The sequence below is a fragment of the Cetorhinus maximus genome, chromosome 12 (genome assembly GCF_964194155.1).
Source record: "Cetorhinus maximus chromosome 12, sCetMax3.hap1.1, whole genome shotgun sequence".
NCBI lineage: Eukaryota > Metazoa > Chordata > Chondrichthyes > Lamniformes > Cetorhinidae > Cetorhinus > Cetorhinus maximus.
In genome coordinates this window covers 4321962-4345960 of record NC_135890.1, presented here as the reverse complement: position 1 = coordinate 4345960, position 23999 = coordinate 4321962, and the positions used below count along the sequence as shown (strand labels likewise).

The window sequence follows — 23999 nt, the reverse complement described above, 5'->3', positions numbered from 1 at the left end:
AGCAATGTGTGCTCTGAACACAGTGATCCTCTGAGCATGATTCCGGAATCTGAAATGTTCAGACAGTTGTATAAAGAAAACTCAAAAGGTGCCTGTCTATGTGGAAAGCCGCTACAACAATTAACCAGCCCAGTAAACTGGCTGCTCAAACTGGCTACTGCTAAAAAAGACGCAAGTGGCTGGGTGGGAAGCTGTAGCAAAGAAAAGGACAAAGAAAAGAATGAAAACAGCTGAGAAAATATCCTGATTTTATTTTTTAAGATGTCGTTTAGCTTTTTATTTTGAGTTCAGTGTCTTCCCACAAGAATCCCGTTTATTCTGAAAATTCAAATAGCTTTGATTGATAAATGATTGCATTTTTTTTTGTTGTATTTAAAGCGGAATATGTTGGTGGAATATGGATGTTAGTCTGTGATGCTGACACAATCGAAGCAGAAGTAGTGTACTAAAGATGCACACAGATGTATCGAAGCCAATAATCAGAGAACATCAGGAGAGATGATGGGTGGGAGTTACAATTGGCCAAAAATGTTCCTTGATATTTTTTATATCCCTTAAATTAATTTTAACAAACCCATAAATTAATTTATTACAATGCATTCTTAATTTCATTAAAACTAGCACACAGAGGAAATATTGGATTTCAATTAATATCCTGATTACCTTCTTTAATTACTCATTACCACTGTCTTTAATCAATAAATAGAAGGGCCTCTAAGCAGAAAAATATCCGCATTCCTTTTTTAATTCACTGACTGTGTCCCCAATGGTGGTTAACACCAGGATCATCTGTTTTCAACAAGAAGCGTGTAAACGAGGGGTTACTAAAGTTTAAGTCAAAAAATAGACTAAAGGTGACAAATGGACAGAGCAGACACATGTTCCCTAATATGCTATGCACTTTACAATGGCAGCATTCAACAAGCAGGAGTATCAAATTGTCATCACTGTATCAAATAAAACAACTTCTTAGGTTACACAAATAGGCACAAAGTTCACATTGTGAAAGAAATAGGACAAAATTCAGACCTCTCTCAACATGTCCACCTTACTGATATTTCTAAACAGAAAAAGAGAATCACTCTTATTATCGATTTAATTTGAATCTTTCAGACTGAAGGCACATAGATTTGCTCCGTCCGATTACAGCAACAATTGTATACACATTACATGGTTTTTTTACATTTCATTTGAGTACTAGCTGTTCTCCCGTGGCATTGCTCATGGTTCAGACTGGAGTCTGGAATACAGTTGGTGATATTTAACTGCTAAGATGAAGCTGTGCTTATCTTGGTCTGTTCCATCAAGTCCACAGCTCCTACACTCCCTATGGTAAAGTGCTGTAAATAGACCATTTTAGTCAATTGGACTAATTGTCTAACAGTCAATTAGAGTCTCATTACTCAGAGTCATTTCTACAGGTTGACAGTTAATTGTAAATCCTTACCCTCCTAAGCTCATCAGAAAATAACAGCAGCAAGTAACTGTTCTCCCTTCTCTTCTTTGAATATCATTGAAACTTTGAATTATGACACCTAAAACACGATGGTCACATGCTAGGTGCAAGAATTACACAATGTTCAAAGAAACAGAGTTAATATTTCGAGTCCGTATGACCCTTCTTCAGAGACTGCAGACAGAGCCACACGGACTCGAAATGTTAACTCTGTTCCTCTCTCCACAGATGCTGCCCGACCTGCTGAATTTTTCCAGCATTTTCCCTTTTTGTTTCAGATTTCCAGCATCTGCAGTATTTTGCTTCTACATGCAGTACAGTGTACAGTCTGGTCTCAAAACCTAAGGAAGGATATGCTTTTCTTAGCAATGGTGCAAAAAAGGTTCACTTGACTGAAAGTTGGGAAGAGCGGCTTGTCCTACATGGAGAGATTGCGTAGACTGAGCCTATTCTATAGACATTAGAAGATTGAGAGGTGATCTAATTGAAACTCATAACATTCTTAAAGGGCTTGACTGGGTCAATTCTGGGAAGATGTTTCCCCCTGGCTGGAGAGTCTAGAACAAGGGATCAGTTTCAGAATAAAGGGTCAGCTATTTAGGTCTGAGATGAGGAGAACGTCCCTCAATCAAAGCATTGTGAAACTCTGGAATTCCTTACCCCAAAGAACTATGGATGCTTTGTCACTGAATGTTTTTCAAGATAGAGGTCAATAGATTTTTGGATAATTAAGGGGATTGAGTGGAAAGTGGCATTGAGGTAGATTATCAGCCATGATCTGATTAAATTCAAGGAGTGGGATCACTGGCTGGATCTCTGGCTCAGATCTATTTTGTAGTTTCCCTACTGCAGGCTCAACAGAAATCATCCAACTCAGGTACAGACTGAAGCTCAACTATGACCTTGTTGATATTTTATTGCAATCCTGGAGTCTTGTTGTTTTGGAGTAGAAATGACCTATTGTGTAAACTATAAATAAAGCCACATAACTGGCATGATCCCCCCAAGCTAACAAAATTTTAGAGCTAATTGACCTTGACAAGAATTTACTCAACGTGTTAAAATGATACATAGAACTTAAACAGAATTACATCAAACATACACAGACACAGGCCATTCAATGCCAGTGCTTAAATGTTTCACTTGAAGTTCCCCTGACTCTTCCTCATCTAACTCTATCAGCTTAACCCTCTATTCACTTCTCCTCAATATATTGCTCTTCCTTCTCGCGTGATCGGTCCTTGGCTCTTTGTCTGCTGCTGCATCACCCTGAGCCATTTCATTTCCTTGGCAATTTTTGTCAGTGGTGGTTTGTCATTGCCTTTCCACTCTCAGGGGAAGGGCAAGGAGGCAGGTCCCAAGTCTGCCTCGGCCAGAACAGGAATCCAATTTGCACTGTTGGTGCTAGCTATCTAGCAAACTGAGCTAACCAACCCCCATTTGAGAATCTAGTCTATTTTAAATGCAGTTGTGCTATTCTTCTCAACCATTCCATGTGGTGGTATGTTCCACATTCTCACCACTCTCGGTAAAGAGGTTTCCCCTGAATTCTCTACTTCATTCCTTGGTGACTAACTTATATTGACGCTTTGCTCTTCCCCACAAGTGGAAACACATCCTCTGGCCTGAATTTTCACTCCTGGGTTGGGAGCACAGAGTATAAACAATTCCCGCCATTGCAAACACAACAACAAGGGAATGTGTTCTGGAGCTTCAGATTTTCAGTCTGTGATGGGGTGGGGGGTGGGGGGAGGGGGGCGTGCAGGGGTGGGAGAGGTGGGGTGGGGGAGGGGAGGTGGGGCAGGTGAAAATTGGGGAAACAGCATGGAGGCCAGTGGGTGGTCAGAAGATCTGCCTCGATGCACCAACATTTTGTCAAAGCGATAAGACAAAAAACATCCCTCACCCCCCACACCCCCTCACCCCCTCACATACTCCCCATGCCCCATCCATGCCAACCCATGTCACCTCATGCCCCCTGCTCACACCCCATGGCCCCTCATACCCTCCATGCCAACCTATGGCCCTCTACACACACATCTCCATTGCCCTTTATAGCACATGCCAAATCAGTGCCAACTCATGCCAACACATGCTCTCCATCCACTACCCGCTGTCCTTACACCTATCAAGCCAACTCACCCAGTATACACCATAGGAAGACCTGAGATTAAATAAAATTCTTAAATGTCTATTGATGAATTCACTTTTTCAAAATAAAAACAGTCATTCACTACCTTTAATCCCTTATGAAAAGAAGCACTGGAATTCATAGTCCCATTTCAAAGGGATTAGAATCACTTGGAGCTGTCAATCAAAATGTGAACTGACAGGCACCCCACTATGATAATGAAAGGTTGTGAAATCAGCCATGCAGCCCTAATGCTGTAATGATAACCCTCAGGCTTATGTCAGCAGACAGAGTGAAATAGCAAGCACTCACTGATTTTTTTAACACTGCAGAGTTTTTCAAATATTTAAAGGTAGGAGTTTTAAATGCCTTGACAGATCCCTTTGACAGCTCCTTTTGACAGTTCCAGTGAGTTTATGCACTTTTTACGCACATTCATATCTAATTTTAACAATTCCAAAGGGCACCTTCCCTCTCCTAAAGGGCACCTGGCCTCCTCCAAAGGTGCGCCAGGACCATATCCAAAATGGTACCTCTGTGGTGGTGGGGTGGTAAATAGTGAGGAGGATCACCTTAGATTACAGGAGGATATAGACAGGCTGCTCAAATGGCCTAATCAGTGGCAAATGGAATTTAATCCGGATAGGTGTGAGGTGATGCACTTGGGCAGGACAAACAAGGCACGGGAAAACACGATGAATGGTAGGATCCTGGGAAGTACCGAGGATCAGAGGGACCTTGGTGTGCATGTCCACTGGTCCCTTAAGGTAGCGGGACAGGTGGATAAGGTGGTTAAGAAGGCATATGGGATACTTGCCTTTATTAGCAGAGGCATAGAATATATGAGCAGGAAGGTTATGCTGGAACTGTATAAAACGCTGGTTAAGCCACACCTAAAGTATTGCATGCAGTTCTGGAATCTGCATTATAGGAAGGATGTGATTACACTAGAGAGAGTACAGAGGAGATTTACCAGGATGTTGCCTGGGCTGGAGAGTTTTAGTTATGAGGAGAGATTGGATAGACTGGGGTTATTTTCCCAGGAGCAGAGGAGATTGAGGGGGGACATGATTGAGGTGTATAAAATTATGGGGGGCATAGATAGGGTAGACAGGAAGGAACTTTTCCCCTTGGTGGAAGGACCAATAACCAGGGGGCATTGATTTAAGGTAAGGGGCAGGAGGTTTAGAGGGGATGTGAGGAAGAATTTTTTTCACCCAGAGGGTGGTGGGAATCTGGAACTCACTGCCTGAAAGGGTGGTAGAGGCAGAAACCCTCATAACATTTAAGTAGTATTTGGATGTGCACTTGCGATGCCATGACATACAAGGCTATGGGCCTAGTGCTGGAAAATGGGATTAGAATAGTTAGGTACTTGTTTGACCGGCACAGACTCGATGGGCCGAAGGGCCTTTTTCTGTGCTGTAGACCTCTAAGACTCTATGACTCTCCAAAAGGGTACCCTGCCTCTTCAAGGAACTCCGGCAGCTTTAGACCTTCTCCTGCCAGGTCTAAAGTGCACAAATCGTGTTTTGGACTCTCACTAGCGAAATCGGATTAGCCTCGGGCAGCTGCGCTTTAACGTGTGCAGTTGTCTTTGTGAACCATGGATATGCAACATAAAACCCACTCCCGTTCCTCCCCCATGTGAAAATGATAGGTACCGAGTTCGGGGTTGGGACTTCTGGATTCAGGCCTCTGCAGCCATTTTTGGAATGACAGAGAGGCTCTCTTCACAAAAATCCAGGTCTCTGAATCTACTCTATCAAAATGTTTTATAACTTTAAAGATCTCTATTAGGTCGCTCCTCATCCTTCTCTGTTCAGGAGAAAGGAGCCCCAGCTCCATCCTTTCCTGATACATATAATCTCGCAGTTTTGATATCATTCTTGCAAATCTTTTCTGCCTTCTCTCCAGTGTCTCTATAATTCTTTTTACAATATGGTGACCAGGACTATAAAATGAGAAATTAAAGGTGAGATGCTGCTTATGATTGAAATGGAGTGTGATTTTCCCTTCCACAGCATTCATCCTGTGTTAAAGCTGAATATGGGGCAGAGAATTTTCAACATCGAGTGTTCTTTCTTATCTTTACCTACCCCCAGTTATAATTTCAAACAGAATTAAGTATCATTCCATCTTGTCTCTATTAATTTCCCTTTAATAATCCTTTATTCTTTTGTTCTGTGTAGCCTTATTATGCAATCCCCTCACAAATTACAGTTCATTCCTTTTAACATCCATTGCTCTCAATTGACCAATCTCCTTTGAGATGTCTCTAATAATGAAGGCGATATGTTCATGATGAATATTTCTGTCAACTCTCAAATTTGAAATGTTGCTTTCTGAACTCCTTCCCTTATGCTTAATTTACGATTTGTATTTCTGGAATCTGTAAGCTACAGCTGTTGATGAAGCAAGCCTGATAATCTGCTTTAAATATTTTAACCAAAGTAGCAATAATTGTGTTGAAAGGTAAACAGAAACGTTAGTTTGTTATTGTTTTTAATATTATTGTTTGCATTTTTAAATTTATGTTATGCAGCAGCACCGGCAAGCAGATAAACCAAAACATCAGTGACCTTCCTTACCAAGGGCTGAACAGATCCCCTCCCCCCCGTGAAAGCAGCTGCTCAGAGACATACACCAGCAGCATGTTCTGACTGAGCTGGAGGAGAAAGTCTTCACATCTGGCAAACATCACCCCTCACAATCCCTGGATAAGATCAGGAGCTCATCCTGCTGGAGACTGTGCCCTTTTGAAACTCAGTGACCCAACATGTCATGTAGTGAAGTGATGCACTGCCAAGACTACTCAAGCACAAGCCCATTTAATGAATTATGATCTGGCAGGTTTAAAGTCATACCAGAGTATTTCCATTCTAATTCAAGTCAGGACATCGGTAGATGAAAAGGGAGATATATCAGCTAATGCATGTAAGAGTAAGAAAAGCAGAATGGCATGTTACTGCTGGCAACAATTAGTCACAGAAAAACCTTGGAATGTATTCTCACTGGTGTAATATTACTTTATTGAATGCTTTACTATTTTTTAAAATGGTTTTTCGCTTCGGGTCTCTCTGCACTATTCCAAGCTGAGAATGTTGGCAGATGGTATGCTCCTGGACCTCCACTAATGCCACTCTAGGATGGCACTGTGATGGGCTACGACCTTATACTATCTACTAAAAGAAGCCATTTTGCAGTTTCAGCAAACTCACACCTCGTTATCTCTGAGGAGTCACTAACGATCATTTGTTGACGACACAGCTCAACTTTAAAGAGAGCTATACAAAGGCCGTTTGCATCTTATAACCTAGCTGGCCCACAGGAGACAGAGGGTCTGCTAAGGCAAAGGCCCCGCAAACACTCCTTTCAACTCATAATGGCTGGGACATTTAGCAGTCTTTGAGACCCAGCCAAATTCCAACCGATGGATACACCTCCTTTGTTGAAGACCTGATGGAGAGTTGGGGGTCATGTGACCTAGACCTCTGCCTTGTGGACCAAGTAATATTGCCTTGCTGAACTATATAGCTCAGTCTGCTCTTTAACATCTGACCAGCAGCCACACAGGAAGGAGCTCTTCCCAAGTTGAACACCTGGCCCCATCTACACTGCTTCTGTTGGAAGTTCTGTGCCATCACCTACAAGACTGATTCATCTCTGCATGCCTAACTCATCTTGTGAAGTCAACACCACCGGAAAAGTGAATTATACAACATTGATTTTCAGCCTGCCAACCTCCACGAAGGAATACCTTATTGTACTATGATTCTGGACTCTGGGACCCACATGAAGCAACATTTCTGTTCTCTGTGGTCTCTTGGCTGTAAAGTCTTTTCTTTATCTCTCTCTTTACTGTTTGAATGTGGAAGTGCTGTTGCGAACCCTCCTGCCCATGTTTTGTGTGCGTGCAAATAAACTAACCCTTTGAGTTCATCCTATGTCAAGTTTACTGTGGGGTTATTCATAGAACCTTGGACCGCACAAAAACCAAGGAGTGGGGAAATACGCCACCACTTATAAAGAGGGAAACAAATCAAAACATCCTTCTGTTTACAGAAGGGCGGTGAGAGCAGAAATTAGTGCTATTTTGGGGAGGCGGTGGCATAGCAGTATTATCACTGGACTAGTATTCCAGAAACCCTGGGGACCCGGGTTTATATCCCACCATGGCAGATGGTGAAATTTGAATTCAGTAAAAATCTGTAATTAAAAGTCTGATGATGACCATAAAACCATTACCTATTGTCGGAAAAACCCATCTGGTTCACTAATATCCTTGAGGGAAGGAAATCTGCTGTCCTTACCTGGTCTGGCCTACATGTGACTCCAGACCCACAGCAAGATGATTGTCTCTAAAATGGCCTCTGAACAAGGGGAATTAGGGATGGGCAGTAAATGCTGGCCTAGCCAGCGATACCTATAATAAAAAATTAATTAAATTAACTCCACCTCCTGTCCGTAACAGCAGGTATCTGAAATGGGCTTGGGTAATTCTTGCTCTGCTTTTCTTTCTCCCCAGTATTCAGCACTACCGCTCTATCTTAAACATCCATCCTGGAGTTTAGGCCCCTGGAGCCATGCATTGTCCGGAAGCTTGCCCTAGTGGTGATAAGGTGAGACAGATTGTTGACAGGTTATTGCAGCGAGTGGGGACCACCACATCCAAAGCGGATCCTGCAGGCACTTGACTTCAGTAAATGTACATTTCCAGCCGAGGTCACTCGATAGCCTATAAGACGCTAATCCAGGGCTCCTGAAGCCAATTGTAGGATCATCAAACTTCACTGAGATCAGCAGGGACTGGGGGGTCAAATTTGCAACATTATTGTCCTGCATGCCTCAACCACCCAATGGATAAGATTGCTGAGATACCCAGAGGAGCTCCTTTCCCTCTGACTGTGAATTCCCATCTGTGGAAGAAGCTGGGAAGGGCAGCAGATTGTAAGAAATGGGAGCAGAGTAGACCATCCGGCTCCCTCAAGGCTGCTTCGCTATTCAATACGATCATGGCTGATCTTCTGCCTCAACTCCACTTCCCTATTCCCTTCACCGAAGGTTCCTGACAAGGGAATGTCGTGCCCAGGATGAGCCAAGAACTTCAGGGGGACAGTGGATAAAAGCAGAAACAATTGGACAGGGCAAAGAAGTTTGGGTGTCAGATTTCCCACTTTAAAAGTGACAGACTTAATTAACAGAGATAGAATAAAGTTACATCATTTACATTGTGGCGACATAAGTAACAGGTTTCAATACAATTTACATTCTTGCTTCAGGCATTGGGAAACTGGAAGCAATTATTAGTGAATGAGCAGAGGGTGATGGCTGTGTAAAACCTGGTCTGGAGAAGGATAAGGGCAGCAGAGTTTTAGAAAAATTGAAGTTTTTTATTGGATGAAGGTTGTCCTGCTGGCCTACAGGTACAGCCCAGAGGTTACCAGGACACAGGGAAGGTCGCTTTGTAGGTGTAAAAGGACAGTGCTGGAAGTAGGCAATCTTTGCTATGTAAAGAATATGGGGTTGCAACCTTAGTCTGAGGTCAAACAGGATGCCTAGTTTGCAAACAGTATGGGTTGACTTGGTAAAATAACTGAGGGAGAGGGTGGAACTGGCAGCGAGAATGTGAAATTTCTGGAGGGACTGAAGACAATATTTAACTGGAAGAAACATAGATGATAACAGGATAGGAATTGTCTGCTAACAGTCACATTGAAGGCGCACACACACAGACTCGCACACACACAGACACGCACACACACACACAGACACACACACACACAGACACACACACACACAGACAGACACGCACACACACACACAGACTCACACACACACAGACAGACACGCACACACAGACTCACACACACACACACACAGACACACACACACACAGGCCTGAGAGTTTCCACATTGGCCCTTAGCCACATTTCAATGGGGAAGCACAGAGCAGTGGGCCAATACTTCCTGACAGCGAGGGAAGGAGGTTAAACTAGAGAAAGAATCACCCTAAAGATCTTTCACTCACCTCCTCTCTACCATATGAATGCACCAAGTCTTTGAGGTGCAGACTGCCCCCTGCAACCATGATGCTACATGTACTTGGGATGATAACTGTTAAACATGAATACATTTGAAAGATTAATATGGGTATCTTTTAATCTTAGCTTTTTTTATATTATGTCTATGATACTGTTGATTTTGATCTTTTTTCCCAGAATTCTTATAGTATTTTTTGATAAAATTAAATCTGTGGTGAGAAGAAATACTAAGAAGATTAGAGATCTGGTGGAAATCTGCTTCAGCTATACAAAGCCCTGGTTAGGCCACACCTGGAGTATTGTGAACAGTTCTAGGCCCCACATCTTAGGAAGGAGATATTAGCCTTAGAGAGAGTGCAGCATAGATTCAGCAGAATGATACCTGGGACTCCAAGGGTTTAATTACAGAGAAGAGATTATGCAAACTAGGGTTGTAGTCCCTGCATTTAGAAGTTTAATGATGATTTGTTTGAGGATTTCAAGATATGAAGGGCAATGGACAGGGTAGATGCAGACAAACTGTTTCTTCTGGGTGGGGAGTCTAGGTCTAGGGATTAGTCTAAAAATTGAAGCCAGAGCTTTCAGGGGTGAAATTTGGAAACACGTATTTACGCGAAGGATGGGACAAATTTGGAACTCTTTTCCGCAAATGGCAAATGATGCCACATCAAACGTTAAATCTGAGATTAGTAGATTGTTGTTATCCAAAGGTATTAAGGAACATGGGTCAAAGGTGGATACATGGAATTTAGTCGCAGATCATTGAATGGCCGAACAGGCTCGAGGGGCTGAATGGCCTCCTCCTGTTCCTATGTTCCTATCAGAAAATCCATTAGTTTTTGATTTCAACAGAAGCGTGGGGAACAATCATTCCATGGTGCAATCTCCATGGCGACACCTTGATTAATCACAGTCAACTTGCCAACCAACCAACACTCTTTTCTCATGCACTATAAATTATTGCTCCCTTTGATATTTTGCATTCTTGCATCTATCCTGAGAAGTGGAAAATGTAAAACCTCGACAGCATGTCTCTTTTTTCAACAACACTATTAAAAAAACGCTGTAAATACACAGATGTTAGACACCATCTGAAAGGGGAAAGCATGCTAAATGTTTAGAATGAGAAAAAGTCACCAGGGCTGTTCTGATTAATGGCTGTCAAGCAGGTTTACAGTTTATATCGAAATCTGTCTGTCCCCACCAGATGCTGACTGACCCCTCCAGCACTCTCTGAATGAGGAAGTAATGTGTCCGAAGAAGATTTCATTGCTGTTTTAGATCCACATGTTCTTTTTTAATTACGCCCCAGTTTCACTTGTGCCTCCCCACCTTGTCTCTCTCCGCATGGGAGACTTGGTTGGGAAGTTTATTTCCTGTCTATCCTTTATATATATAACCAGTTGCCAAGAGTTGCATGAGAATCCTTTCCGACTCTACGTTATCGCAACACCACAGGATGGATGGAGAAGGCTATGCAAATCATTCTCACTCAAACATCCAGAATAAAAGCTACACCCGCCCATTATAGCAACCAACTGCTTCTTGAACGATTCCAAGGTTTTCGGCTCCCAGCTGGAATTCTTTCCATGAGGATGAATTTTTTGGCATAAGTTGCTTTTTGCTTGTTTGCATTTGTTCCTCCATATCTTACTGCTGTGGTGATCCAGCTTCTAACCCATCCCCTGGAATAGTTATGAACTGCATTTAAACTTGAATCTTTCCAAATATTTTGTCTTTACAACTTATTACATTAAATAACACCACGTGTGAAAAGGCCTATTTAATAGTTAAAAGGCCTATTTAATAGTTTACCCTTGTCATGGAAAGTGTCTAGAAGGTCAGGTGTTATATTTCCTCTGTAGTTATGTCAGACATAATGAAATTCCTCAACCTTATTTGGTGACAATAAAAGGGTTCACTGTTCACCTAGAGCATTCAATTATAGATTTGCAAATAAGATCTTGTTTTAATTTACAAGGAGTTTTGCTCTACATTATGCATGCAAATTTAAAATAGCACGGAAAGGAACAGGAGAAGGCCATTTAGCCCCTCAAGTCTGCTCCACTGAGATTATAATTGATCGGTGACCTAACTCCATACAACTGCCTTTGCCCCATATCCCTTAATACCTTTGGTTAACAAAGTCTATCAGTCTCAGATTTAAAATTAACAATTTTTTTTACATTCATTCATGGGATGGGGGCATCACTGGCTAGGCCAGCATTTATTGCCCATCCCTAATTGCCCTTGAGAAAAGAATGACTTACTAGGCCTTTCAGGGTCAACCACATTGCTGGGGGTCTGGAGTCACATGTAGGCCAGATCAGGTAAGGAGAGCAGATTTTTTTCCCTCAAGGGCTTTGGTGAATCAGATGGGTTTTTACAACAATTGACAATGGTTTCATGGTCACAATTTATTGAATTCAAATTTCAGCATTTTCCATGATGGGATTCAAACCCAGGACTTCAGAGCATTACCCTGGGTCTCTGGATTACTAGTCCAGTGACAATGCCACTACACCATCACCTCCCCAGATTGAGCTAGCATCAATTACTGTTTGTGGAAGAGAGTTCCAAACTCCTCCCTACCTTTGCATGAAGAAGTATTTCCTAATTTCACTCCTGAAAGGTCTGATTCTAATTTTTAGACTGTGCCCCCTAGTCCTAGACATACCCCCAACTGAAGGAAATGGGGTAAATCAAGAGAAACGTGATCTCTGTTCCCCTTAATATCTTGAAAAATTCAACCAAATCACCCCTTAACCTTCTAAACTGCAGGGACTACAGATCTAGCTCACGTAATCTCTGTTTGTAAATTAACCTTTGGAGTCCAGGTATCAGTCTAGTAAATCTATGCAGCAACCTCTCCGAAGACATTATATCCTAACTTGTCACATGGGGGTTGGAAACTCCTTAGCTCAACTGGAGACACGTGACTGGCCTGAAATTATGTCTTAGGCTTCATTATTTGGGGGAGCTGCCAATACTTAGTGGGCCTCCATTTGGCAGCTCAGAGCAGGCTGATCACAGGCTGATTGCATCTCCTGGGAATGCTGCAGAAAGTGGAAGAGCAGGGATGATCGCACTCAAAAACAGAGACTCATCTTTCTCCTGATGACCCTAGCTGCCCCCGAAAAACACGAGAGGAGCAGGACCCTGTTCCCCCAACACTGCCCCCAACACAAATCTCTGCTCAGGGCAGCCTATTTTTCTTGAGGGGTTGAAATAAGCTATTCGGCCCCTCATTAACATCTTTTAGAAGCTGTACAAGAGGCTTGAAAAATGGTACATCCCTGTATCAGCCAGATTTCTCTCAGCCAGCCTCAAGGTGACACACCTGAATTCTCAAATTTGACCTCCATGCCCGATACCCACAGCCATTTTTCATTGGCCACTAGAGATATCTGGGGCAGGCCCAATGACACTGTTTGTTGTTTGCTGCAGAGGAATAGAACACTGATGATAGGCTTTTGTTAAAATTTGAAATAATTCTCAATTATAGAAACTACTCTTAATAACTATCAGGTTATTTCAAGCTAGGAAAATTCAGAGCTGAGCTAGGAATTGACCATTAACCTTGGGGAGGTTAGGTTATGGCGCAGGTTATACTGACTCAAATGAAATATTCAAAAACAGAAATCAAGCCATTCTAGATCTGTAGTTCACGACTCATGCAGTCTAAACCATGGGGGTAAATGGATCAACCAAAGGCTTTTCCCATTCCTCCTGGACTACACTATATCATGGGGTGTTTACAGCACAGAAGGAGGCTATTTGGTCCATCGTGCCCTTGTCAGCTCTCAGCAAGACCAATTCTCATAGTCCCACTGCCCCACCCTTTCCCTGGAGCCCTGCAATTTTTTCTCTTCCGATAATTATCCAATTCCCTTTTGAAAGCCACGGTTGAATCTGCCTCCACCACACTCTCAGGCAGTGCATTTAAGACCCGAACCACTCACTGCGTTAAAAAAAAGTTTTCCTCATGTCACCTAAAGTCGTTATGTTCCTCAGTCTTTGAGGGTTGTTAGTATTATATTAATGTTACCAGTGGCAGCAATACCCCAAGGTCATCAGTGTTGTCTCTGAAGATACTGAGATTGACCTGAAGAAGACTCTTTCACCAGAGATAGCAGTGAAAGGAACTGATGGTTCTTTCAAAAACAGGTTCATTTACTCAGCCAGAAAATTCTTGCAACTTTCAGACAACTGCTCGTGTGTAGGTCATGTGGCTGTTGCTTTGGTGATGTGGTATCTGTGCTGCAGTGTAACTGGGTACAGAATAGAGGACAGGATGTCTAGGGAGGTACAATAGAAACAGAGACAAGCTACACGGTCCTGACAGCCTTGGGTAATACATTGTATATGGTGCAGGCTACACACTCTAGGGTAGCCCAATCCTAGTGTTGCAGGACACTAAGCATTGGCAGCTTAGGATAGGTAAGACAGTTTAAATGGCGCAGGTTACAGTCACTGGCAGCCTAGGGTAGTGCAGGGGTTACTACTTCATGAAGATATATTGCACTCTCAACAAAACACATGGTATTTCTAGAAGTTTATGCCTATGCTTACTTATTGAAAACTCAGTGGTCTCAACATTATCTACCTTCAGTAGCTGTTTATAGGTTGTATTTGATATTTGCACAATTTCGCCAGCTCTGCAGAGTGGGAAATGCATTACAATTGGCATCGTGTTGCTAACAGCAATCTGATAAACTGCTTAACATTGCTTAAATTAACAACAGTGCCCCCAGTCGGAGACACTGATGTATCAACTAAGCCAAATGAAGTTTGCCTCATGTCAGGGGAATAAGGGTTGGGTGGGAGAGCTGTCCATTTCAGACCCAAAGAATTGTAGATTTCCGAAATAAGATTCCTCAGTCCACTGTTGATAACTGAACACAGGAATAAACCGCCTATTAATCTGCATGAAAACGCACAAATAACAACGATAGTAACTTCCTTTTCCAGTGAAGAATTTCCTTCCCTCCTCTTTTGTTGAGGTTATGATAGCAAGCTGTTTTAGGGTCGGTTTTGAAGGGTGAATTTTCCTAGGGGGCCCTTGTCTGCTGTAACTTTGTTAAAACCCAATGGCCTAAACACCACGAACTCCATTTCCCAGTGTTTCTGCTGGTCTCCCTCCAAAGTTAGATTGGAGAATCAGGAGAAACCCTCACAGAGATTGTTTCCCTTTTATTGATGTAGAGAGGCCAGAGCCCTGATAATGCAATTCCTTTTGTGTAATAGCATAAAACTCTTAATTATGCTCAGACCACAGACCTGCCTCTGAGGCTAACCACTTTGAAATAAAAACAGAAAATGCTGGAAAAACTCAGCAGTTCTGGCAGCATCTGTGGAGAGAGAAACAGTTAAACGTTTCGAGTCCATATGACTCTCCTTCAGAGCTAAAGGCCAGAATTTTCCGTTTGCCGGGTGGGCGGGCCCGGCCTACACGGCGGCAGGTGGGCGGCCGATTGTCGCTGGAGAAACGGGCCGCACCACCATTTTCCGCGGGCGGCCAATTAAGGCCCACCCCGCGGGTAAGCGACTCCAGTGGAGAATAGGAAAATAGACGCGGTGTCGGGCGGCCTCAGACTGCCGGTTCCAATGGGGGAGCAGCAGCCTGTATAAAGAGTGGCCAGGCAGCCTGCTCGAGGCAATGCACCATGGCCACTCGGGGAGAGAGGGAGGGAGGGAGGACCGAGTGGACAGCAGCATGAGCAGGAGGAGGGGGGCAGGCTGCAGGAGAGGCCAGCGGGGGGTCACTGATGCATGCCCTTGCTGTCCCCCTGCAAGATGTGGGCATCTGTCGGCACCTGCTGTATGCGGAGGATGGGAGGACGAGGGCCCCCCATGTCACCAGCCAGGCGTGGGAGGAGGTGGGCGAGGCTGTAAGTGCCCATGATAATGTGCGGCGCAGTGGCACCCAGTGCAGGAAATGATTCAATGATTTGCTGCGCTCCGGATGGGTGGTACCATGTCTGTCTGGGCTATTTGAGGCAGAAAGCAGCCTTAGCCTTTCCCCCCCACCCCCCCACCATGTATGGCTGCCGTTACTGCTTAGGGCATCTGTCGCACGCTGGGTGGGCAAATAGCCTTAGTGATTGAGGGGAAGATGGATTCTCCCCGCAGCATATGTTGGTGTTTGTGGCATTTGAATAGTCTGGGGACAACCTGCAGGGGAGGCTGCACGACACATACTCAGAACTCCAACACATGTCATATTGATGGTAATGAGATGGTGAAAGGGGAGCCTCAAGGTGTTTTGGGCAAGTTCCATCTGCTGGCAATGGCACCGCACCTATTTGATCCTCCTTGCCATGGGCACTAAGCCCGTGTGTTATTCAAAGTGATGGATGCCGAATGTGGCCGTTGGGGGAGGGATTTGGGACCAGCCGTACTATCTTCTGGGGACTGATCACCAGTCGTGTGGACAGGAGCCGCTGGAGGCCTCAGATGGGCCACGGTGGTTGGGGTGTGGTGTGCACGTGCAGAGTACATGAGCGATCAGACCCAATAAATCCTCTTCTCTGTTTTGCAGGCAAAAACTCACCACAATGCCCGGGAGCGCCAGAGGACTGGAGGTGGACCTGCAGTGCCACACGCCCTTTGAAGAGCAGGACACTGAGCTGGATATCAGTCAGGAGGCCAGGGCGGCCGGGGGCAGCGAGGCTGGGGTCCAGCGGGCAGGTATTTGAGGTCCACAGTCCCATCCACTCTGTCTGCACACCATTCAAACCACTGATGGTTGCTGCAATCGTTAATGCTGAAACACTGCTCATTCACAGACTGATACAGTCAGACATGTGGGTCATACACAAAGGTCCCTCATCCCCTTGAGGATGCGCATCTCCACCACCTACCAAAGTCACCTTATCCCATTTGTGACCACTATCGCCATGGTCTAACATACCATTGGATTGCCGCTGCACACCCAAAGACTTATTCCATTTTCGGGGGTTTGGGACCTCCTACACCCTTTCAGCCAGTGCGCCCCACATTACTTTGTCCAAAAGGTCCTCAGCACCTCAGCTGTGAACCTCATGGCACTCAACTTAGACCAATGCCACCACATTACTCATCCCTGTGTTGCCTTCTGCCCACCCGGTCTGTGCCCCTCCTTACGGAATGAAGGCCAATAATGTGACCTCTCAATCTCCTGTGGTCGACGGCAAATGTCGCTACTGTTTGCGATGTTTCCTCAGCCCCGTAACTATCCAGGCCACGATGCATCCAGGTCAGGTACCTCTGCACTCTCCCCACTCCTATGGTTCATAATATGCCATGTGCCATTCCTGAGGCCATCTAACCAGCCTGTTCACATGTGCGTTTAATGCTTGGGGCCTGTCTTGACTCTTTTCCACCTCACCAATGTTCTTCTCCTAAGGGTCTTGAAGAGTGAGCGACTTATGAGGCTGGGGGGGGAAAGGGATGAAAGGTTGAAGTGAATGAACGCTAACTGATGCAGTGTCCTTGTTGTTAATTTCAGCATCACCACCAGAGTGACCCACACCTCGACCCCACAGCCCCCCCTCCACACCTGAGAGCCAACATGTGCAACTTGCGGCACATCATTTCAGCCAGCCAGGCACCAGCGCAGACACACACACCTCGGTGGGGACTTTACCGTCGGCTAGTGTCCCGGGTCACAATGGAGAGGGCACATCACGATAGCTGGAGGAGATGGTAGGGGCAGAGAGTGCCGATGGCTCCAGCAGCCGGAGGGCTGCAGGGGACGAGGCACATGCTGAGTCCAGCACTGAGGACGTGCCTCTGGAGTTGTCCCCATTGCAGCAGCTGCAGGACAGGTAGCAGGAAGTGCGTTTGCATCTGGCAGGGTTGCATGAGGGAATGGTTCAGTTGCTCTCTGTGATGGAGGAGTCTAGGCAGAGTGCACACGAAGAATCCGCCCTCAGGGCAGAGCATCAGGATTCCTTCAATGAGAGATTGGCGACTCTCATAGAGAGGGGCTTCCACCAAATGGATCAAAATATAATTGGGTTACGCTCTGACCTGCAAACCCTCACAGCAGTACTGGCCACAGGTGATGTTTTCCATTGTGGGAGATGTTGTGGACACCAAGCGCCAGCACTCGGTGCCCATCCATCTGCGGTGAGCAGGGGGGTAGATTTGGACCTCACGTCGGTGCAGTAGCTGCCTGTTGTCTCTGCGAGCTCCTCTCAGTGCGCTCCGGATGAGGGCAGCAGCTCCTCCGCCCCTCTGCCAGTGACCGTTGCTTCCATTGAGGCTGCGACAACTGGGGAGGTGCCAGTTCAGGAGCTGACCACTCCCTCCCAGGCGGGGCCAGCACAGGCTCCACGGGTCAGAGGACGCCCGCCAAGGTCATCTAGGCCAATAGGACAGCAGGGTCAGCAGGCTGGCTCACAAGCCACTCTGAGCGATGGGGCAGCACCAAGACGTAGCACCCGGAAATGTAAGCATAAGGCACGTTAGGCTCTCCCCGGGTATGTCACTGGTGATTTTGTGTTGGCCTTAGAATAGGGACCCATATTTTTGTGATCGTTAACAAGTGGTGTGTGTTTTTGTTTTGGACAAAATAAAGTCCACCTTTGTAACCTTGGCTGAGGGTCTTTTGTTTGTGGTGCATTTTTCTTTTTCAAATATTTATCATGAGTGTTTGAGTGGACATTGATGTTTCTGTACTAAGCCCTTAGTTGCAGCTGATGAGGTGGAAGATGTGGCACCTAAGTGCCACGTGTGGAAGTTCCAGGCAATGCTGGTCCTGCTGATCCATGTGTGTGGAGCTAGCTGAAGGTTCTTTGGATTAAAGTGTCCCGGGTGTCCCTGCCTCCTTGGTGTAGTAGCGGGTTGGCGTGCTGCCCCTCATCATCGCCCTGTGCTTCCTCATCCTCTGAGCCACTGCTGGGTTCATCATGTGCAGCCTCATCCACTGCGTCAAGGTCTTCATCACCCACTGCGTCCCCCCTTTCCAGCGCAAGATTGTGCAGAGCGCAGCATGCTACCACTATCACGATCTGGGGGGGGTACTGGAGTGCGCCCCCTGAGTGGTCCAGGCAACGGAAGTGCATCTTGAGAAGACCGATGGCTCTGTCCAGCACAGCCCTTGTGATGCCCTGGCTCCTGTTGTACCGCTGCTCAGCTTCTGTTCTTGGATGGCGGAGATGTGCCTTGATGGCCACATGTGTACAGTCTATAGCACCCTGGACACGGGGGAAGCCAGCAATGGCCGCGAAGCCTCTGGCTCGCTGTGCCTGACTTGCCTGGTCGCAGCAGAAGTGGATGAAGGTGGATACCCGTCTGAACAGAGCGTCTGTAACCTGCTTGACACAAGTGTGGACAGCTGATTGGGAGACACCACAAAGATCACCCACCGAGCCCTGGAAGGAGCCAGAGGCATAGAAGTTGAGGGCAACTGTGACCTTCAGAGCCGCTGGCATGGGGTGTCCACCCACACAGTTAGGGGAGATCTCAGGGACAATCATCTGACAGATAGAGTTGACTGTCTCCCTTGAGAGTCGGAGCCTCCTTCGGCACTGCACCTCAGACATATTGAGGTAGCTGCTTCGCCGCCTGTAAACCCCAGCAGCAGGATAGTGGCATCTTCTGCGGCCCCCTTCTGCCTTGGACAACCTCTTGGCCCTGCGCCCCTTGTGCCTGCGCCTGGCCTCCCAAAGGTGGCTCCCCTGGAGGCTGATTGTCCACTCCTGGCCTCCTCCTTATTCTATCCCTCCCTTCCTCCTCAGAGGAGCTGCCTCCAGTGGAGAGGTCAGAACCCATATCCCCAGGCTGAATGGAGGCCTCCGGAAAGCTGCAGGCCCGATAAAGATTACTGTCTGCAGACTGGTTTCAAAATACACAAGAAGCTCTTGGACATCGATGGGAACTATTAACAATCACACAGGTATGTTTTAAACACTTTCATCAATTATAACTTCATGTAAAACATGAACAACCACCTCTGAGTCCACATATCCCGACATTGCAAAAGTTTTCTTAAATAATCTCCTACCCGCCTTCCCGTTGGGCCCGTGCGCCGACCCGAAGTTCGCACGGGCCCCTCAAAATCAGACACAATTGGCAAGTTCAGGGGCTTAACGAGCCCTTCGATTAATATCACGAGGGCGCACGCTGACATCGGCACACTTGCACGGTGTCAGCGCGCGTCATTTTACGCGCTGATGTGTGAGCTCCGCCATCCGCACGTCAGCCGGAAAATTCTACCCAAAGCGACATGGAAATGTGATTAAATTTTGACTGTTTAAGGGAGGTGGAGCAGGTGATGCTGGAGAGCGGGTCACATTTGGTGGGAGCTAAGGAGAGATGGACAAAGATGTCATGGACAAAAAGACAAAGGGAGTCTTCTCAGAGCTAAAGAGAAGTAGGAATGTTTTGCTTTCAGCTAACCATTTTGAATTTACATTAATTCCTGCTTTGAGGGAAAGATCTACATCGAGGCTCAATGAAAAGGGAACCCCAGGTGTGTGCAGCAATAAACACAGTTGCTTTTCAGGTCAATTTAACAAATTGAAACTCGGTGATGATAACCCTCTTATTGTCTAATTAGAAAGAGCTAAACCTCAGTGAAACATGTTAAAGCACTTACTGAGAAAGCACGGCTGGAATTTTCTATGTTTGAAATGAAGGCCGGGATTTCCCGGCCCTGCCCTGGCGAATGCGGCCAGCCATTCAAATCTGCGCTGACTTGGGTGGGACAGGAAGATCCCGCCAGAGGGAGGAGCTGGAAGATCCCGCCCTAAGTGTGGACCCTGCTGCTCGGAATGGTAGAAAATTGTGCCCGATTCCACACTTGGAAGCTCATTAATTATGCACAGACTCGTATCTCTCTGAATCATCTGGCGGGTCGGGAGTTGATTCACCCACCCCACCGTTACCTGGTGGGTTCAAAGGTCTGAGCGCCATATTTATACGCCACCCGGACACATACATCTCCCTCTCTCCGGCCCACCTGTTTCCAGGACGTGCACAGAGATGTCTTTGAGTCAAAAGAAGAAGTTTGAGAGCCTCAAGAAGAAGGCAGCAGCCCCGCTTCAGCCACAAGGCCTTGATCAGAGGGGTGTGGGCGCAGAGGGATGTCCTATATCCCAGGGATGGTTCCAGGAAGCACCTCTCTGGGTTGGGAGGCCATCGCAGGAGACATCAGCGTGCCTGGCAACCACCCCAGAAACGCCATCCAGTGCAGGAAGAGGATGAATGATCTCATCCACTCTGCCAGGATAAGTCATCCTTCAACATCAAACTCTCTCCATGGCATCACATAATCAAGAGGTTACTCTCTTTAGGGATTTCACACAGTCATTAAGCGGGGGACACATATCATTACTGATTGCCTCATGGAAACTTTCACATTGCCACCATCCCTATCGATCTCGCTGCTCACACTCCATCCTCAGACCTGCTGGGGAGGGCTCACCACACACACACAGGGGGCATGCATCTTTCACAACCTCTGCTCCATCCCTTCTCATAACATGCCTTTCGTTTGTCCTCATCGAAGGTCAAGCTCGCCCAACAACAAGTGGGAAAGAGCACAGGCAGAGGGAGGCATGGCTGACATCATCGCCCTCAGTGAATTGGAGCAGGTTGCAGCCGGGATCGCTGGGGAAGGGGAGATCGGATTGACTCAGCAACCTCATAGGGATCACACCCCCATCAGTTCATCATATCCTCACCATCACAGTGAGTGACATGCAGTCTTCTCATGCTCTTGCTCATCGACTAAAACTATTCTCTATCTTATAGGCACCAGCCGATCAAGGCCCACAGGACAGCCCCAGCCCCAGGACCATGTCAGAAGAGGAAGCTCTGGAAGAACTGTCACAGCGCACACCTCCACCACACATAGACACACACCCTGGGGAGGCGTAGTTCTACATTAGGCTCAGCTTCACCTACTGGAGAACACCTCACTGACACATCCCTGCAGCAGTTGGAGACAGGGACTGCCCAGGTCTCCGGCACTCGGAGGGCTGCTGGAGACCAGCCACCCGCTCAGTCTGATTCAGATGATGAGCCTCTGCGAGCGGCCACCGACTCAACGCTGGAGATGCAACAACAGGCAGCGGGACATCAGGCAGAGATTCAACAGTCACTCAGCAGACTGGAGCAAAGGGTGGGCGAGTCCGTCCGCGTTCTCTCTGATGTCGTGGCTCCAACCTGGCAGCGCCACGAGGTCACCATGGTAAGGTTGACGGCCACCACGGACATCTTGCTCCAGCAGGTTTTGCTGGATTTCCATGGCCCTGGACTCTATGGCCGCACACCTTGGTGGGCACCATCGAGTGTAGGTGACAAGGGGACGCGGCACCTTGACCTCCCTCCACATTCACCATCTCCCCAAGGAGTCAGGGCAAGGTCCTCGGGCAGCCACAGGCCAATGTGATTTCCCCGCAGCACGCGATTCTGGCCAGCAGCCAATTTAATGAGCATTCGTGAGATGGCAATGAATGCAAATGGCGTTCACGCCACTACTCAGCAGGATACCCGACCCGCCATTAACCCGCCATCGGGAGAATCACAAACTATTTTGACGCCGGCAGGTTTCCGATTTTTTTGCCTCCTGTTAGATTTTCCGCTCCCACCCACCATGGAGTCCACCATGGGCAGGATGGGAAAATTCAGCCCTGACCTTTTTTTTAAAATAGGCAAACATTAAAATCATTTTTTAAATGAACACACAGCAGAATGAACACATGCAAATGTAACCAAAAAAAGGACATGATCAAGCCAACAGGCCCAAAACAATTCTGACTGATCTCAGCATGATCTGACTTTTTCTCACCATATCCTTAAACCTTCCCTCTCTTCCTACAGCATCTAATTTCTTGAAGTGATTTGTATCGTCCAATTGTAAAACTAAAACACTGAGGGACTGAGCTCCACACAGGCACCATAATGTCAGCGAGAAAGTCACTCTTTGTGCCGTTTGCCCGCAGTTTCCTCAACAGTTTGTTTGACAAAGTTACAGCAGATGATCGGGAAAAATGTCTGTGGAAGTTGTGACCCTTTAAAATTAACATCCAGCCTTTTAAAGTGGTAGGATAAGCCCACAATTTAAACTCATACTTAAGGGAGAAGCACCCAAGCGAGCCAGACCTTCTAGAGATTACTGTGTCTTCAAAAGTTCCACTCTGGAAAAGTTCACAATCGCAGATAAGGTATTGGAAATCAATGCACCCCTACGATTAGCCAAGCAAGAGGAACAATCTGCTAACTGTGAACTACACACATTGAAGCAATTCTGCACGGAAGTTGCCGATAAGAGTATACTGCACTGTACCTGATAATGGTCCATTAACTGTTGCTGGCATATCTGGTAATGTAGATAACTCCCCTTCATATGAGTGTTGCTGCTTAGCAGAAACCGCAGAAGATAGTGAAAAGACAAACAGAATAAAAAACAAGAATTAGGAGCAAAATAGCAGCTTATGATCAAGACAAAAAAAAAACCCTGAGCCTTAAGAGGCAACAGCGATAAGCTTTCATATCTTGGAGTCAGTGCAAACTATTCTGTAAACTCAGCTCTGCGATGGTACAGTTCGCAATCTGCTTTAAGGGGTGCACTCACAATAAATATTAAACACCCCCACGTCAAAAATGAAACCATAGGTTTAGTCTGCAACTCTGTTAAACTTACCATATTTGTAAAAAAATGTATCTTTTAAAGGAGTTAAAACATGAAATGCAACACAGTTTGAAACCGGATGAGCTGTGGTTTGCTGTGTGGTTGTGTTAGGCACAGGTAAAAGGATACGCACTTCCTGTTTGCCCTCAGTTCTGAAGCAAGATGCTATAACAGCAGTCAAATGTCACAGAATCACAGAATCACACAGTGCAGAAGAGGCCCTTCAGCCCATCGAGTCTGCACCAACACATGAGAAACACATAATACTCCATTTTCATTGCAGAGATAATACTCTTCTTTTCAGATCCAATTCTACACAACTGCAAAAGGATATTTGATCCTTCTTGGTAATATAAATAACATAATATGTTAAATGTTCTTGGGCAAATGGTGATGCATTGTGATATCAATCTGCCCCTCCACCTCTGGGACACAGGGTTGAATCTTGGGGTAAAAATCTCCTCTTGCTACTGGCCCACATACAATTCCTAATGGTCACGACTAGTCACAAAAGTGCCCTAATTTGCCATTAAATTAAAAACAAAATGTGCTGTAAACTTGAGGCAACTGTCAGTGTATGAACAAAAAGTCACGAGTGGCCTAGACCTAGTAGATGGAGAGAAACTGTTCCCTTTGGCTGAGGGGTCGAGAAACAGAGGACACGGATTTAAGGTAATCAGGAAAAAAACCAAAGGCAACCTGAGAAAACTTTTTTTAGCGCAATGTATGATTAGGATCTGGAAT

The 23999-nt window shown here is 46.0% G+C and overlaps 1 protein-coding gene across 1 annotated transcript in view; it reads right to left on the bottom strand.

Moving 5' to 3' along the window:
* fam107b (family with sequence similarity 107 member B) overlaps positions 1–22995 on the bottom strand; it is a 139482-nt gene extending 116487 nt beyond the window's left edge. Inside the window, exon 1 of the mRNA XM_078552925.1 lies at positions 22911–22995. Within this exon, the coding sequence (XP_078409051.1) occupies positions 22911–22941 (31 nt within the window). The 5' untranslated portion in view covers positions 22942–22995. The remainder of the gene's footprint in view (positions 1–22910) is intronic.
* Positions 22996–23999: the final 1004 nt, after the last annotated feature.